General features: G+C 43.5%; 1 protein-coding gene across 9 annotated transcripts in view; it reads right to left on the reverse strand.

The window, feature by feature from the left end:
* Positions 1-3011: 3011 nt before the first annotated feature.
* myt1b (myelin transcription factor 1b) overlaps positions 3012-14886 on the reverse strand; it is a 124287-nt gene continuing 112412 nt past the window's right edge. For 4 of the 9 annotated variants that reach the window (XM_074681766.1, XM_074681771.1, XM_074681772.1 and 1 more), the window contains 8 exons: positions 14591-14659; positions 13885-13947; positions 13467-13547; positions 12753-12977; positions 9819-9910; positions 9271-9374; positions 8910-9053; positions 3013-8714 (listed from right to left, as the gene is read on the reverse strand). In XM_074681766.1, the coding sequence (XP_074537867.1) occupies positions 8571-8714; positions 8910-9053; positions 9271-9374; positions 9819-9910; positions 12753-12977; positions 13467-13547; positions 13885-13947; positions 14591-14659 (922 nt within the window). In that variant the 3' untranslated portion in view covers positions 3013-8570. Of the gene's footprint in view, positions 8715-8909; positions 9054-9270; positions 9375-9818; positions 9911-12752; positions 12978-13466; positions 13548-13884; positions 13948-14590; positions 14660-14886 lie in introns of all 9 variants that reach the window. The other 5 variants (XM_074681770.1, XM_074681767.1, XM_074681769.1 and 2 more) reach the window with 5 other exon arrangements.

A 14886-nucleotide genomic window follows, 5' to 3' on the forward strand; every position in this document is an offset into this window, starting at 1 on the left:
GGAGGAGGAGGAGGCTGGCCTACATCCTGCTCTGGGTCTGCAAAGAGAGGAGCAGCAGGCTGATGTGTGAGAGTGAATATTCAGAGTAATGATCAGGTAAAGGAGGACTTCATAGGTTATTACAGGAGAAAAACGGATGTGACGTAACGCGTGACCTAAGCCAATCAGAAGGAGGGTTTGATCCTCTCTGCTGTAAGTGAATAATCTGCCTGTTTCTGTGCTGATCCTCTCTGTGGGTCAGTGGGTCAGAAACAAACAGCAGGCCGAGATCAAAACGTCACTGCAGGTATAGAGGCCCAGGTGTGAATGTGAAGAACAGCTGATCAACAATCAGCTGATCCAGTTTCAGATGTTTGTATACCTGGAACAAGTTTAATCCTGATCAGAATCATTAAGTTCGGAGATCTTATCCTCAGGGATCCAGGTGCACTATGCTCTGAGGTACAAAGAGTCATACATGACATGTCGTTAATTCTCTTGTCTCTGGAGTCTCTGGGAGGACACCTTGGTTAGAATAAACCTGTGTATAAAATTAGAGTGGTTCCAGAAGAATCAGGGTCAAAGGTCACAGATTTGACATGGTGTGTGTGTGTGTGTGTGTGTGTGTGTGTGTGTGTGTGTGAACCATAAACTCAGACTCTGGACTCAGACTCAGACTGTAGACTCTGTGCAGGGACACTCTCAAAACAACGTTCAGCTCAGTGTTTAGAGCTCTGAGGTCAGACAGAGAATCATTCAGTCACAGTAACACAGTGACATAATCCCCGCTGTAATCTGGATTAACCAAAAACACACACAGAGTCGACTCACTGCTGCTGTGTGAGAGATGACAGCAGAGAACAAGAGAGGACTACAATTACCATTTTAAAAAATAATTTTGTGATGTTATTAATTCCTTTTTTTCTGATTTCTTTGAAAACAGGGTTTAGTCCAAACAGACTAAACATGAATGTTTAAATCATGACAGGAACTAGCTCTGAGTTTGAATCTGGAGATCCTTCACTTTCTAAGTCTGAGAGGAGCAGTACGGTCTGACCAAAAGGAACGTCTTTAGACACTTTCAGATACAGTGCATTAGAAAAGTTTTCACAGCGCTCCAGTTTTCCAACATTTTATGCTACAGCCTCATTCCAAAATGGAATAAATTCATTTTTTTCCCCAAAACTGTACACACAACACCAATAAGGAAAACACAGTTCCATTTTTTATTATTGACAATTTAACAAAAATGTTATTAATAAAAACAACTAAGATATCACATGAACAGAAATATTCACAGCCTTTGCCACGAAGCTCAGAATTCAGAATTTAGCCAGTACCATTCCTACTGTTGAAGCATGGTGGTGGCAGCATCATGCTGTGGGGATGTTTTTCAGTGGCAGGGGCTAGGAGACTAGTCAGGACTGAGGGAAAGATAAATGCAGCAATGTACAAAGACATCCTGGATGAAAACCTGCTCCAGAGAGCTCTGACCTCAGATGGGTGAATACAAACAAAGGAGAGATGATTTTTTTCAAGAAACTCCAGGTTGTTCATGACATTTGTAAAAGGATCATTACATTTCAACTTTTTGAGAATGTTCCCCTTTTAACACTGAAATAAAGTTAAATGTGTAATTCTTCTCATTTATATCTATAGTTATTGTGCTCTGAGTGTTGCCCTGTGGATGAGTGACCGGTCCACAGTGTGCTCCACCTCTCGCCCAAAGATAGTTGGTTCCCTGCTACATCTGACCCTGAAATGGATAAATGGTAGAGAATGAGAGACTGGATGAATGAATGAATAAATGAATGCTCCGTGTGTTCATGTGTTCACATGTTGTTTCTGTCTGTGTTCCAGCAGATGTCAGCACTGATCTAAAAACTGTCCGTCTGCATGTCAGCAGCTCAAACAGGCCCCCATTTTGTTTTCTGCTCCTGTGTGTGTGTGTGTGTGTGTGTGTGTGTGTGTGTGTGTGTGTGTGTGTGTGTGTGTGTGTGTGTTTGTGTGTGTGTGTGTGTGTGTGTGTTGCCTCCCTCTGTCAGACCTACACACATCAGACTGATACTAAATAGTTTTACACTCCATAAAGAATGTTTACTTCAACTGAGTGTCCTGAAAGGTGCCATTCAAATGAAATTTATTATCATTATTTTCATCATTATTTTATTATTATTTTTAAATATGCAGATCTGAATGAACTTGTTTGCATTCTGTTAATGACTTTATTTCTTTCTGTCTAAATACAAAAATCTTTGCACCTTCCAAAGATACCTTTATTTTAAAAAACATCTTTGTCCTGGATTTGTCTTTGGGTCTCTAATTTCTTATCCTGGCTCAGTGGTTCACCTGTTTTGACCCTTTTCTTGAACTTCTTTTTAAACCTGGAATTATTGGAGTTATAAATAAGTTTGATCAAACAGACTGAATGTAATATTTCTACCATGTTCTTGTTTTTACTCTGCACACATTCAGAACAATAATAAGTCATTGTGATTCTGTTTTATCATCAGACTGAATATTTTCCTGCAGAGCAGAAACAGAAAAACCCTTCACAACATCATTTATTAAATCTTTAATTCCAATTACTGCAGGTCAGACTGATGAGCTTTGTCTGACAAAAAAAAGAACATTTAAAATATCTTATATCCAGAAGCAGAGGCTCACAAACTTTTCAACCGACAACCCTAAAAAAAACATGTGCACTTATCTCAAATTCAATAAAAAATCACCTGCTGATCAGTTTAATGACTGTAATTCTTATATTCTAATCTTCTCTTTTCACATGAAGATGTTCCTGTTTTTAGTCAATCACCTCGGCTTTAAAAAGTCTCTGGGGTCTCTTTCTCAAGTTTTAAACATTTGTAGGGTGAATTTTTTTATTTGGATAAAATGTTATATTTTATTTTATTTTTTTCAAGGATAAATTTTATATATATATATATATATATATATATATATATATATATATATATATATATATATATATATATATCACATATCACATTTTTTCTTTATTTTCTGAAATGATTTATTTGGTGTTGAATTCATCAGTGTGTTAAATGTTTTTACAGGTTTTAAGTCGAATCATAAAACAGCCTCAAGGACACTGGGTTGGGAGATACACCTTTTTTCATAAAGATATTGTATATAGTCAGATTTTAACTGAACTGCACTCTTTTTCAGACTTCTGTGAGCTCTTACTTCTGTTAAAAAAATCTGCAAGAGTCTCAGTCTTTTTTTAAGGGCAAATCATTCTGATTACTTTATGTCCTATTTTCTGATTTATGAGCTTGTTTTCTGGCATTTGCGCTGATCACACACTCGCACACTCTCACACTCAGCCTGAGGGATGTGACAGAGGCCGTGTTGTCTATGAGTCTTTATTTGTGTTTTTCATAGAGAACATTTAAAATGGTTCAAACCCCCACAATAACTGACATCACGTCTCTGCTTTATAACACTGACACAGGAACAGGGGAACATGTACACGAGTACACAAACACACAGTCACAAAGTCGTCGGCCATCTACAGTGTGGAACGCCCCGAAAAGCAGAACTAAAGGAACCAGAGAAACATGAGACCCCAAGGACGCACAGCCAAGGCCTGTCCGGCTTTACAAAACGCTGCAGTAGCAAAGGAACGACCACATCTACAAAAGTAACAAAAAGGACCTTACAATCTATGGTTGTGGAAGAAGTGCTTGTTATTCTGGAAGTTTTCTCAAAGGATGTCAGTATCAATGCTAGAAAATCAGCAGTAAAAATAGCTTCTCTGTAAAAATGTGCTAGCAGGACAACCCTTGGCTGTGCAGGTTTTTCTTTGTCACAAACTTTTTTTTATCTTTTTTAAACCTTTTAAACTTCAATACAACATCGATAACACTGTTTGTTCTTAATACAAATATGTACAGAGACTTCCACTGTTTGAAAATAATAATGCCCTGCACACTGAAGCATTATCTAAGGATGAGACGTCTCCAGTCCGTCACAGAAACTGTCCGTTTGGTACCTGAAGGAGATCACAGTTTCTTTTTTATCGCAGTCACAAATGGCCTCTCCAAATCTGCATGAAAAAGACACATTTATCTTATTTCCCTAAAGATTATATACCCCACTACCCCACCCCTCCCTACACAAACTCCCCAAACCCCACCTCCATGACAGAGTCAGTACAGAGATCCAGATCAGAAGTTCCCAACAGTGTTTGAAGCAGATCTGCAGAGTGTAAACATACAGTTTCTGGAAATGCATGGAGTGAGAAAGGCACACATGATAAGACCACACAGCTTCCACTACAGTGGGGAGGGAGGGGGGCAAGGGGTGAGGGGTGGGGCCAGGGGGGGTGGGGTCTTTTGGTTTTGTTCAGCTTGATGAAAAGTGCTGCCAGACCTTTAAACATCTCTGGACCACAGACTGTGAACAGGAAAACGACGACACCTCGACTTCAGAAACAACGCCAAAGAGATAAATCTTAAACCTGCAGTTTCTCGAAGAGCCAGCAGGGGACGACTGGTTTTGACCAAAGTCGGCGGGAAAAATGTTCCTCCACCTCCGTAAACATTTTCCTTATGAATTTGTGGTCTCGAAGTCTAGATTCAAGACTTTTTCAATAAATCAAGATGTGAATTCAGTCAGAAATGGTCCGATTAGAGTCACACAGAGCAGGAGAGGAGTCAGAAAGGGAAGACCTGTGACTGACAGGTAACTTCCTTGCGGTGTTTAGCTATTGTCTGTTTTGTCTAAAAGAAATCCTAGCTAAGATGTGCTCTGTGTATGTTGGTTAGCGTGAGCTGACACCTATGTGCGTGCAGAGACAGCCAGAGAATCTAAGCCTTAAAGATCGAAAACACGAGATGACGTCACAGAGGTTCAGTCCTCTCCCAGTCTCAGTCTGTGGTCTGGAGCTAACAGCAGCCCTGCCCACCTCCCGACTGAAGACAGAGCTGGGTTTTGGCCTGGGCTGGTTTCCCTGAAAGAGTTAAACGTGGATCATCATCCTGGTGCTCTGGGGAAACAAGGCCCTGACCGGTTTGTTTCTTATTTAAAGGAGAGCGCTCCATCACTCAGGACTTTTATGGAAATCAGGAAACACAGAGAGTGTGGGCGAACACAACCGAAGGCTGCTTCTGCTCTCAGCTGACATTTAGTGAGGGCGCTCTGCTTTCATGGCCTCAGTGTTTTTCATTTACATACCTCAGTAGACAATTTCATCAAGCAGTTTAAAAGGGGTCATGCCATATCAAATAAGTTAGAGAATATTCACAGTCTTCATACTCGGGGGTCGTCTTCTCGTGCATTTCGACAGAGGAGGAAAACGCTACTTTGTTAACCAAATCATCCGAACTCTCTTTCCTGAGGAGAGGTTACGCAAACACCAGGAGGGGGGCCAAGGGAGGGGGGGCTGAAGTCATGAAGAGCTCTGACACGCTCTGAGTGATGGACACATATTTATGCAACAAACGCCTCCTCCTGAAACACGGGCAAATCAATTTCCTCCCTCCCACACACTCATCTCTTTCCACATGAGGCCTCCACCCCGCCGCCGCTGCAGCTGCCAGTGCCTCCAGCGCCTCCAGCCTCAGCTGACCCCCCCACCCCCAACCCCCCCACAACCCGGTCACCTGAGAACCAAACTCTGCTCTCTGTCAACCTCTTTTGGTTTTAGTTTGGAAAAGAAACTCTAAAAGCTCCTGAATCAAAGAGACGTCTCTCTCCAACGTGTTTCTACATCAAGCAACAAACAGGTGAGACAGCGCCCCCACCCCTGCCCTTCCTCCCTCCACCCTGCAGGTGGGGGGAGGATGTTTTTGCTATTGCTCGTGATCTATTGGGGTTCTTAGAAGTCGAGACTCAAATGCTGGCATTTTTCATGGTTTTTCAGAAAGTGCACAAAGGAGTTTCATTCTACATTGGCTAAAAGCACATGAACACCATGCCTTTGACATCACAGGTCGGACTGCACACCACAGCAGCTGCAACAGGTCAGAGGCAGGTTACACAGCGCCTCCTACTGGATGGTCTGAACACCACAGAGCGAGCAGGCCTCACCAGCAACAACACAAGAACTGCACACACACTACAGATGCATTTCCACCAGAAGGAGCCCAAACTCAGGATCCCAGGAACAACTTTCCAAGGACGCATGATTCCTCCAGGTCCGTCTGAAAACATGGCAGCAATCAAAGATTAACACAAACCCTGCCCCCAATGTCCCTGTACTTTTAGACCCCCCCATTGGGACCCTCTGTGGGTAAAAAAAAAATGTTCCTGGAACTCTATTCAGACCCAGACTCCTGCAGCACTAATGTTCTGAGTTCCCCCTAAAGTTCCTGGGCCCTGGAGGAAGTTCCTGCGGTGGAAACGCAGCTTGTGTGCAGAACACAACTCAGAGGCATCATCGTCTTTTTTTTCTGTACATTAAGTCACACGACAACCAGCTAGATTCAAATCGATAGAACAACAAACAGCAGATGCTTGTGACGGACAAAGAAAGAAAGGAAAGCGTGAGAACACTGGGACTGTTTGATCGGCTTCAGCTCGACTGAATGTTGTGTTTAAAGCCACAGTTCAGCAGGTCTTTGTGGTATTAACTCAGGTGTAACTGCCTCCTCTCCATCAGAGCTCACATCTCTTCTACACAGCCTGTACCGCTCGGATCAGTTCAGACACGAGAAGAAGAAGAAGAAGTCAACAATTACACTGGAAAAATATATGTATGTTTATATTCTTATATATAGAATCTTTAAAATCTATTTATACAGAATGTATATATCGTGTACTAACGGCCGTTTTGGCAGAGAAATAAAGGCATCTGAAACAATCAGCACTCTGTGTCGTGTGGCCGCTCCCCGCACACACACACTCCGGTACATTGCAGAAATGCGAAGAAGGATCAGGAAAGAAATTGAGCTCTCTTTTTTTTCTCTTTTTATTTTCAGTGGCACTTTGTGCATCAAAAATTAAAATCTAGAGTAAGGCTACAGGGTCTGTGTGTGTGTATGTGTGTGTGTCTGTGTGTGTGTGTGTATGTATTAGTCAAACGAGGCCGTCCTACAGGAGGGTCAGCTGCATATCCAGCCTGAGCCTCAGCTGGATCACAGCTCTGTCTGTGTGCGCATGTGTGTGTGTGTGTGTGTGTGTGTGTGTGTGTGTGTGTGTGTGTGTGTGTGTGTGTGTGTGTGTGAGCCAGAGCTGGCCGCTACAAAGCGCTCGGAGAGGTAACTCTATGTTAGTTTGTTAGGCCGACTGAAGCAGCTCGTCTTCTTTACAATCAGCTGCTGCTCGAACAGAGTGTGTCTGTCTGCAGGACGATCCGTCTTTATTAAAACATTATCATCATCATTATCATCATCATCATCATCATCATCAGTGGATTTAGACTAACTCAGACTCAACCGTCACACCACGCACATAAATAACAAAATAAATATACAGCCATAGCACTCCATCTCTGGCATTTTAAATAAATAATAAATACATTTTTCTTTTCCCCTCAGAGCTGGAATTTTCTGACTGTAACAAAAAAAAAAAACAGAGAGAGAGAAAGGAGAAAACAACCCCAAAAATAACTTTTTGTAATATTATCAAAAGATTTTTCAGTTATAAAACATCTGTAATTAAAAAGGTTTTTAAAAAGTACTCCAACAAAATCTCTTTTGATTCTGAAACGTGTTTGTCTGCAGAGCGCCGCTGAGACGGAGAATCAGCTCCTTCTCTTCAGAGAGTTACAAAACAAAGATAATAAATAGATTGCTTCAAATAAATAAACCTCAATAACATAAACGGCAATAATTTAAAGGTTCACAATTTTAAATAATTCATATATAACAATAATTATCATTAGAGCACAAAACTAGTCATTGAAATGAAGTGCAATTCCTATGGTGATAAATACTATTGATATGACTAATCTGAGACGTGTGCACACGATCAGCGATCCTTAGAGAGACTCAGGACTCCAAACACTGATCCCAGATCTGTGTCCAGGATCACAGAACACACACAGACACACTCACTTCAGGGTGTGTGTGCGTGGTCATGAATCAGTCTCTCTCTGTGTCGTCCTCTTCATCGTGCAGAGTGTCAGCGCTCCTTCAGACGTCCCCGGACAGTTCAGGACACAAAGAGACGACAGGCGAACACACAGCACAATAAAAGTTTATCTTCTCCTCCTCATCCTCTTCATCCTGCTCCATCCAATCCGGCTACAGGATCCAGCTCCTCCTCCATCTCCTGGTCTGGCTGCAGGATGTGGCTCCTCCTCCTCCTCCTGGTCCAACTGCAGGATCCGGCTCCTGGTCCTGGTCTGGTTTTGGTCCTTGTCCTCTCTCAGATACTCCCTGGGATGATTTCTTGTAAAAACCTGGATTCCCTTTTTGTTTTTAGATCATATTTCAATATATCGTCGAGTATTTCAACATCTCTCGCCTCCGTCATGCTGCGGTGCTTCAGGACAGTGTGCGTTCTCTCCCTGCCTGTGCATGTCCGTGTGTCTGTGTGTGTGTGTAAGTGTGTCAGTTAGTGAGTGTGTGTGTGTATGTGTGTGTGCGTCTGTTAGTGTGTGTGTTAGCATGTGTCTGTGAGGAGCGTCAGACTTTGATGCCCTTCACAGCCTTGTTGATGCTCTCCAGCAGAGCCTTGTTCTCGGGGCTCTGGAAGCAGTCCTTGTTGGTGTACATGTCGGTCAGCGTGCTCACATAGCGGTCGAAGTTCTGCTCTGTGATTGGCTCCTGCTGAGAACAAACGACAACCAATCACAGCTAAGTAGAGCTGGGAAACAAGCAGCAGTGTGCCGGTCGGATTCACCTCCAAACACAGGCATGAAATCAATCAGAGGGCTGTGTTTGTGTGTGTGTGTGTGTGTGTGTGTGTGTGTGTGTGTGTGTGTGTGTGTGTGTGTGTGTGTGTGTGTGTGTGTGTTTGCTCACCATGTGTGGCAGGCGGATGTTGGCCAGGCTGCGGATCAGGGCGCGGCTTAGACCTGACAGCTCCATGAACAGAGCCTCATTCTGCTCCTCGATCATCTTGTTCTCATGTTCGATGCTCTTGAGGTTCTTCTCCATTGAGGAAATCTAGAAGAAACAGACACAAACACACACAGAGGTTAGACTCCAGAGGAGATGTAGGGTCTTCTGTCCCACAGAGGATGAACCACGGAGCCTCTGACAGCAGCTTTGTGGTTGTTAAAATGTGTTCCTGAGAATCACTCAGTGACAAATACTCAGAGCAGAAACAAAGCAGAGAGAGAAAACCTCACACCTCACAAGGACTGGAGTTAAAATCACACACCTGTGTCTGCAGGTTGACCATGTCAGCCTCCATCTCATTGTTGGACTCGTTGAGGTCGTTGATCTCTTTGTTGAGCTGCTTGATGTCCTCATCGTTGTCCAGAACTAAAACCAGAAGAAAGAAAGGATCAATCAGGAGAGAGGAAGAGTCTCAGCTGCTTTGTGTTTTATCTGTTACTGAAGCTAGTGGCAGATCTGATCTTGATTTTGTCCCAGTGTCATTTCTCTTTTGTTTGAACTCTTAAAAGCTCTGTGAGGAACTTTCAGTTTGAGTTGGTTCTTGCGCACCCTGTGGACAAAGTCATGTGTTTTATCTTGCGGTTGATTTTGTCCTGACATGCTGAAGTCGTGCTTTGAATAAAAAGTCCCAGTCTGCTGTTTAAAGCGTGAGGGCTGCTCTGTGTCAGTAATGAGTCAGAGCACTGCTGCTCTCCAGAAGCTCTCACACCAATCATAGGAGTTCATTTTACTTCTGGTTCCTCAGGGTCAGAAACTCTTCCAGAAACTTTATACTGTGAACCCCACAAAGACTGTGTCCTCAGGTCTCACCATCACTGGCTCTGAACTTGGTGCTCAGATAATCCTCTGAGGGGAACTTGGCCTTCTTTTTGGCGTACAGAGCTCGAGGGCATCCTGAGAGACTGGAGACACAAACAGAGACAAGGGAGGGAGGGGGTCATTTCAATGTTCTCTAGAGGTATGGACATGCAGTAACAGGGCCTAGGATAAAGCTGGGTCACATGTTCGAGGTCAGGTCTACACATTCTGCTCAGACTCAGCATCCAATCATTCAAAGAATGTTCAATATCAATACAAACAGGAAACTGAAGGTTGGAAAAATCATATTGAGAGCCTATCTACAGCATGTCAAGAGCACATCTAGAGCTTATCTACATTATATCCAAAGCAGATGTGAAGCATGTACAGAACATATCTAGAGCAGATGTAAAGCACATATAGAGCGTATCTAGAGCCTATCTAAAGCATAATTTGAGGCCAATCAGAACATATTTAGAACCTGTCTTGAGCACATTGGCCCTCATTTATCAATCTTGCATGGGAATTGGCGCAGACCTGGGTGTAAAAATCAGTTTACGACAACATTCATGTCTGATTTGTGAAACGTGTGTACCAGGGCCAATCACAGCGTACGCCTGATCAGCTGTTGATAAGTGTGGCGGTTGAAAACAATCGTAATTTACATAACACGCTCCTAAATATTCAAGGTTCAGATAGAATAGAATAGAAAATACTTTATTTATCCCCGAGGGGAAATTCAGAAGTCACCGCAGCATTTAAGAAAACAAAAGTAAGAAAGAGTATAGAAAGTGCAAAAAGATCCATAAGAAATTAGATGACGACATCCCGTCCACCACAAGTCCACCACTCTCCAGCCTAGCCAGTCTCCACCTCTACAGGGTCCAGGACTCAGCCTCCCCAGCAGTCTGTTCAGTCTCTGTCTCCTGGATCCTGTCTGCTCACAGCAGGCGAAGCTCCTCCAATGTGGGGCCGGCGTCCGATGTCAGCTCCGTCAGCCACGTCCGTGAACAGCACGATGCCGCTGGGTTAGCACAGCTAGCTCGTCCATCCCCCGGGGCTAGATCTCACGTTCTCAACAACGATGGATGGAAGGACAGGTCCACGTCGTCACCTCCCAGCTCACATCCGAGAACCAGCACGTCGTCCTCACCTCCTCCTCCTCAGCTCGAGGGAAATCATCAAACCCTACACTAGTTAGCATTGACATGCTACAGGCTGCTAACAGCTAATTTCGCATGTAAACAATGCAGCCATGGTTACATGTAGGATCTCCAGACAAACACAGGAGAAAAGTAGTAAAAGATACCGCCGAAGCCACAAAAAGTTTGGTGTCCGTGACCGACAATGAACCATACAAAGTGATGATCCACTCCAAATACAAAGATTACGAAAAAGAGACGAAAAAATTACAAGAAACTGACAAAGACGAGAGAGCTGCTGCAACAGGCAGCTACTTGGGTAGCGCCCAAGGTAGATGACCGAACACATGGAGTTTACGACATAGAGGGACGCGTTACGGGAAAGAGGGAACTTCTCCCTGCTGGTAATCGACAACGCCATAGCAACAGAGGTAGAGAGGAAATGACACAGCGTTGTCTACAAGGAAATCACTGCAGTGATTCGGCAGCGTGGATGTGACAAACTAACATACAGCAATGTGTACAGCAACATTTGATTTACACAGCCTTCGTTTATAACCTTGATTAATTCATCTGTGATGTCTGACTGTCAGAAGCCACAATATTATTAATTGTTTCCGTTCAGGTCCAGAAACGTGGAAAGTTGTCTTTTAAAGATGTGTTTGAGCTCTGAAAGAAGCTGCAGACTCCAGCCTGAACCTGTCACAGACTGAGGAGGGAGTGGAGCTGAAGTTTGTCGATCGTGCGCAATTACACATGGGTAGACCGGAGTTTTATGATTATTCGTACCACGAGACGAGCACACAGTTTGTGATCTCATGTAAATAATCTTTTGTTATGAAATAGTCACTATTTCTCACACAGTTCATGTTTATATGATAATGTTATGAAGATTGAAATAATCATCTTCACAGCAAATCCTGTAATCTTCCTTAAAAAAAAAAAATCTGTGCTAAATGTTTGATTCAGCGTCCTCTGAATGTTCTCTGCGGAAACTTTATCATGAACATGCGAGAGTATTAAAACCTGATAACAGCATCTCTATTTTCATTTTTTTAAGTCAACTGATATAGGAAACACATTTTTTTAAATGGAGAAATCAGCAGACAGCTTGCACTGCTGCTCTTTCATTGCAAAGTGTTTTATAGATTGGCAGAAGAATAGTGAACTGCTAAAAACATTCTTGGTATCATATCTAATTCAAGAATCTAAATATTAATCTTAAAACACCAGTTTTTATTTCTGAAAATTTTTGTGCTCATATGATCTTGTAACTCTCATCCACAGACGGATTTCCCTCGCTGCACCGCGCTCTCCACTGGCATGAAACTTGCGTACACAAACTCACACCTGGTGTGGGATTTGAGCGTACCTGACGCCCACGTTCAGATTGATAAATGCCGATCTGTGTGTGGAAAGGAGCGTACACCCATTTTTCAGGGGTGCGCACGTTTGATAAATGAGGGTCTTTGAGAGCATATTGAGAGGGTATTCAAACGTTTTCTGTTCTTATTTAGAGCATATCTGGAGCACATTTAGAGGATACCCAAAGCACATGTAAAGCATATTTAGAGCATTTTTAGAGAACGTCTTGGAGCATATTTTAAGGATACACAGTGCATATTTTGAGTATATCAAAAGCATATTTACTTGTGCATATATCAAAGATGCATAATAAAAGGAGTTGAGCTGAAAGATGCTCTGTAAAAACCGTAAAAATAACTAAAACGCTAAAGTGCTGAAATGTTTCTCCGTAAGAATGTTACTTAATCATTTGCGTCCTTTCAAAATAAAAGCCAGCTACCTGCGGTGTGTGAGGAAGCTCCCATTGGCGTGTCCGGAGCCATCACAGCCAGGTGTGGGACACGTGGGCCCCTCTGTCTTGAAGGCCTTCCAGTTGAAGGGGGTCCCGTTAAGGAGACCCTCCTTCTGTCTGCGGGCCGCCAGTGGACAGCCGTATGCACTGCGGTGCGTGGCGTACTTCCCGCTGATGTGACCCAAACTGTCACAGCCCGGCACTGGACATCTGCTGAAGGAGGAGAAGAGGAGAAGGCAGGGAGGAGAAAGAGGAGACAGGGAGAGGAAACAGAGGTCAGTCAAGGTGGAGTGAAGAGCTGAACATGAAGAGATATCAACATATAGATCAAAGTAATAAACTTCCTCTGTGGGCAGGCTCATGTTCTCTCTTCTCTTTAGTCTTTATGTTTCAGTGAATGAAATCAGATATCCCTAACACATGCTGTCAGCAACGTGCTTTAACTGTTTGTGTGCTGAAACATCACGAAGCCCACCTGTCACCCTACCCCACAGAGTCTACAGGAGCTACAGCCAGTTCCTCTGCGCTAAGTGTATTTTCCCATCAGTAGATCCTGATCTGTGACTCAGTTAGGGGCGCAGCTCTCTACCACATGATTCACAGAGACTCCCTCCCTCTTTCTCTTTCTCTCTCTTGCTTGTATTGCATTTTACCGTCAGTCTTGCTAAAAGCAGACATTATGGCTTTCTGAGCGGTACGAACTTTAAAAGCTCCGAGTCCTCCTGGTTGTCCTTGGTAGGAGTTTTAATTCCACTTTTCTTGGCACGCGGGCACCCAGAGAGACTGAAAACAGAAAGTATGGAGTTGATAACATAGGGTTGAAAAGAGGTCTGGTGAAGCTTCAAAAAGCCAGAGAAGAACAATGAAAGGAAGAATAATTGAACCAAATTACAACTCAAAGCGCCGCATCGGCCAAAAACAGGAGCATGAAGAGGTGTGTATGTGATCCCTGTCTCACTCTAGCATGAACTGTCACTAGGCCTCTCTGACTGCCTGTGTGTGTGTGCGTGTGTGTGTGTGTGTGTATGTTGTGTGTGTGTTGTGTGTGTGAGAATTTGTGGGTGTGTGTGTGTGTGTGTTTGTGTGTGAGTTTGAGTGTGTTTTCAGGAGTGTGTGTTACCTTCTGTGCGACGAGTAGTTTCCTGTGATGTGACCTGAGCCGTCACAGCCGAGAGTTGGACACCTGAGGGACAGAGGAGACAATACTCCATTAAAAACAGAAGACAAATACCTTTGTGTGTGTGTGGGTGTGTGTGTGTCATACATGTAATTATTTCATGAAAAGCCTCTAAGTGAGTGTGTGTCTTGATGTATACAGACAGTAAACACTCTGCTTCTGAAAATTTCTCAGGGGTTGGATGAGAACACAAGGTGAGGAGAAAATCAGCCTCTAAGGTAAAGATGTCTAAAGGCAGAGATGAAAAAAAACAGTCATTCAGGATGTTAAAAAAAACGATCCATGAAATTGTTTTATGCCAAATAAAGTCTTAACAGCAGAGATTCAAACTCTTTTTAAATAAACACGAGGTGATGAAAGCAACAGGTGAACAGAAAGAAGGTGAGAGAAGCAGCAACAAAAGAGAAGCTAGCAGCAGAGCTGGTCTGTTCATGTGTGTGTGTGTGTGTGTGTGTGTGTGTGTGTGTGTGTGTGTGTTTAGGTATGTATCATTTTGTGTTCGGATGTGTATGTTGGTGTGATCAGGTGTCTGCAGAGTGCAGTGATATGGTGCGTTAAGGTGTGTATAGTGGTGCGTTCAGGGACCATTAGCAGCGCAGTAAAGCAGACACACACAGTGTAAAGCAGTGAAGGTTTAGAGCACACATACTTGAGTTCGGGGGTGTGGGCCGCCATGAGGGACCGAAGGCTCTTATCAGCGAGAGGACACCCAGACAGACTGAGAGGAAGAGCGAAGGGCGGCCAGAGAAGGAGGAGGAGGAGGAGGAGAGCGGGTGAAAGAGAGAGGAGAACGAGTGAGTGAAGGGAAATCAAGAATGCAAGGCATACCAAGGTCATTGAGGAAGAAGAGGACGGACGGCAGAGAGTAAATTACTGATGCATATCAAAGTCAACGAGCGGCTCTGCATCCTGCCTCACGCTACGTTAGCGCCTCTGGCACGTCAA

Source organism: Halichoeres trimaculatus, unplaced genomic scaffold (assembly GCF_033239565.1).
Source record: "Halichoeres trimaculatus isolate MK-OKI-2021-1 unplaced genomic scaffold, fHalTri1.1 fHalTri1_scaffold_11, whole genome shotgun sequence".
NCBI classification, from domain to species: Eukaryota; Metazoa; Chordata; class Actinopteri; order Labriformes; family Labridae; genus Halichoeres; species Halichoeres trimaculatus.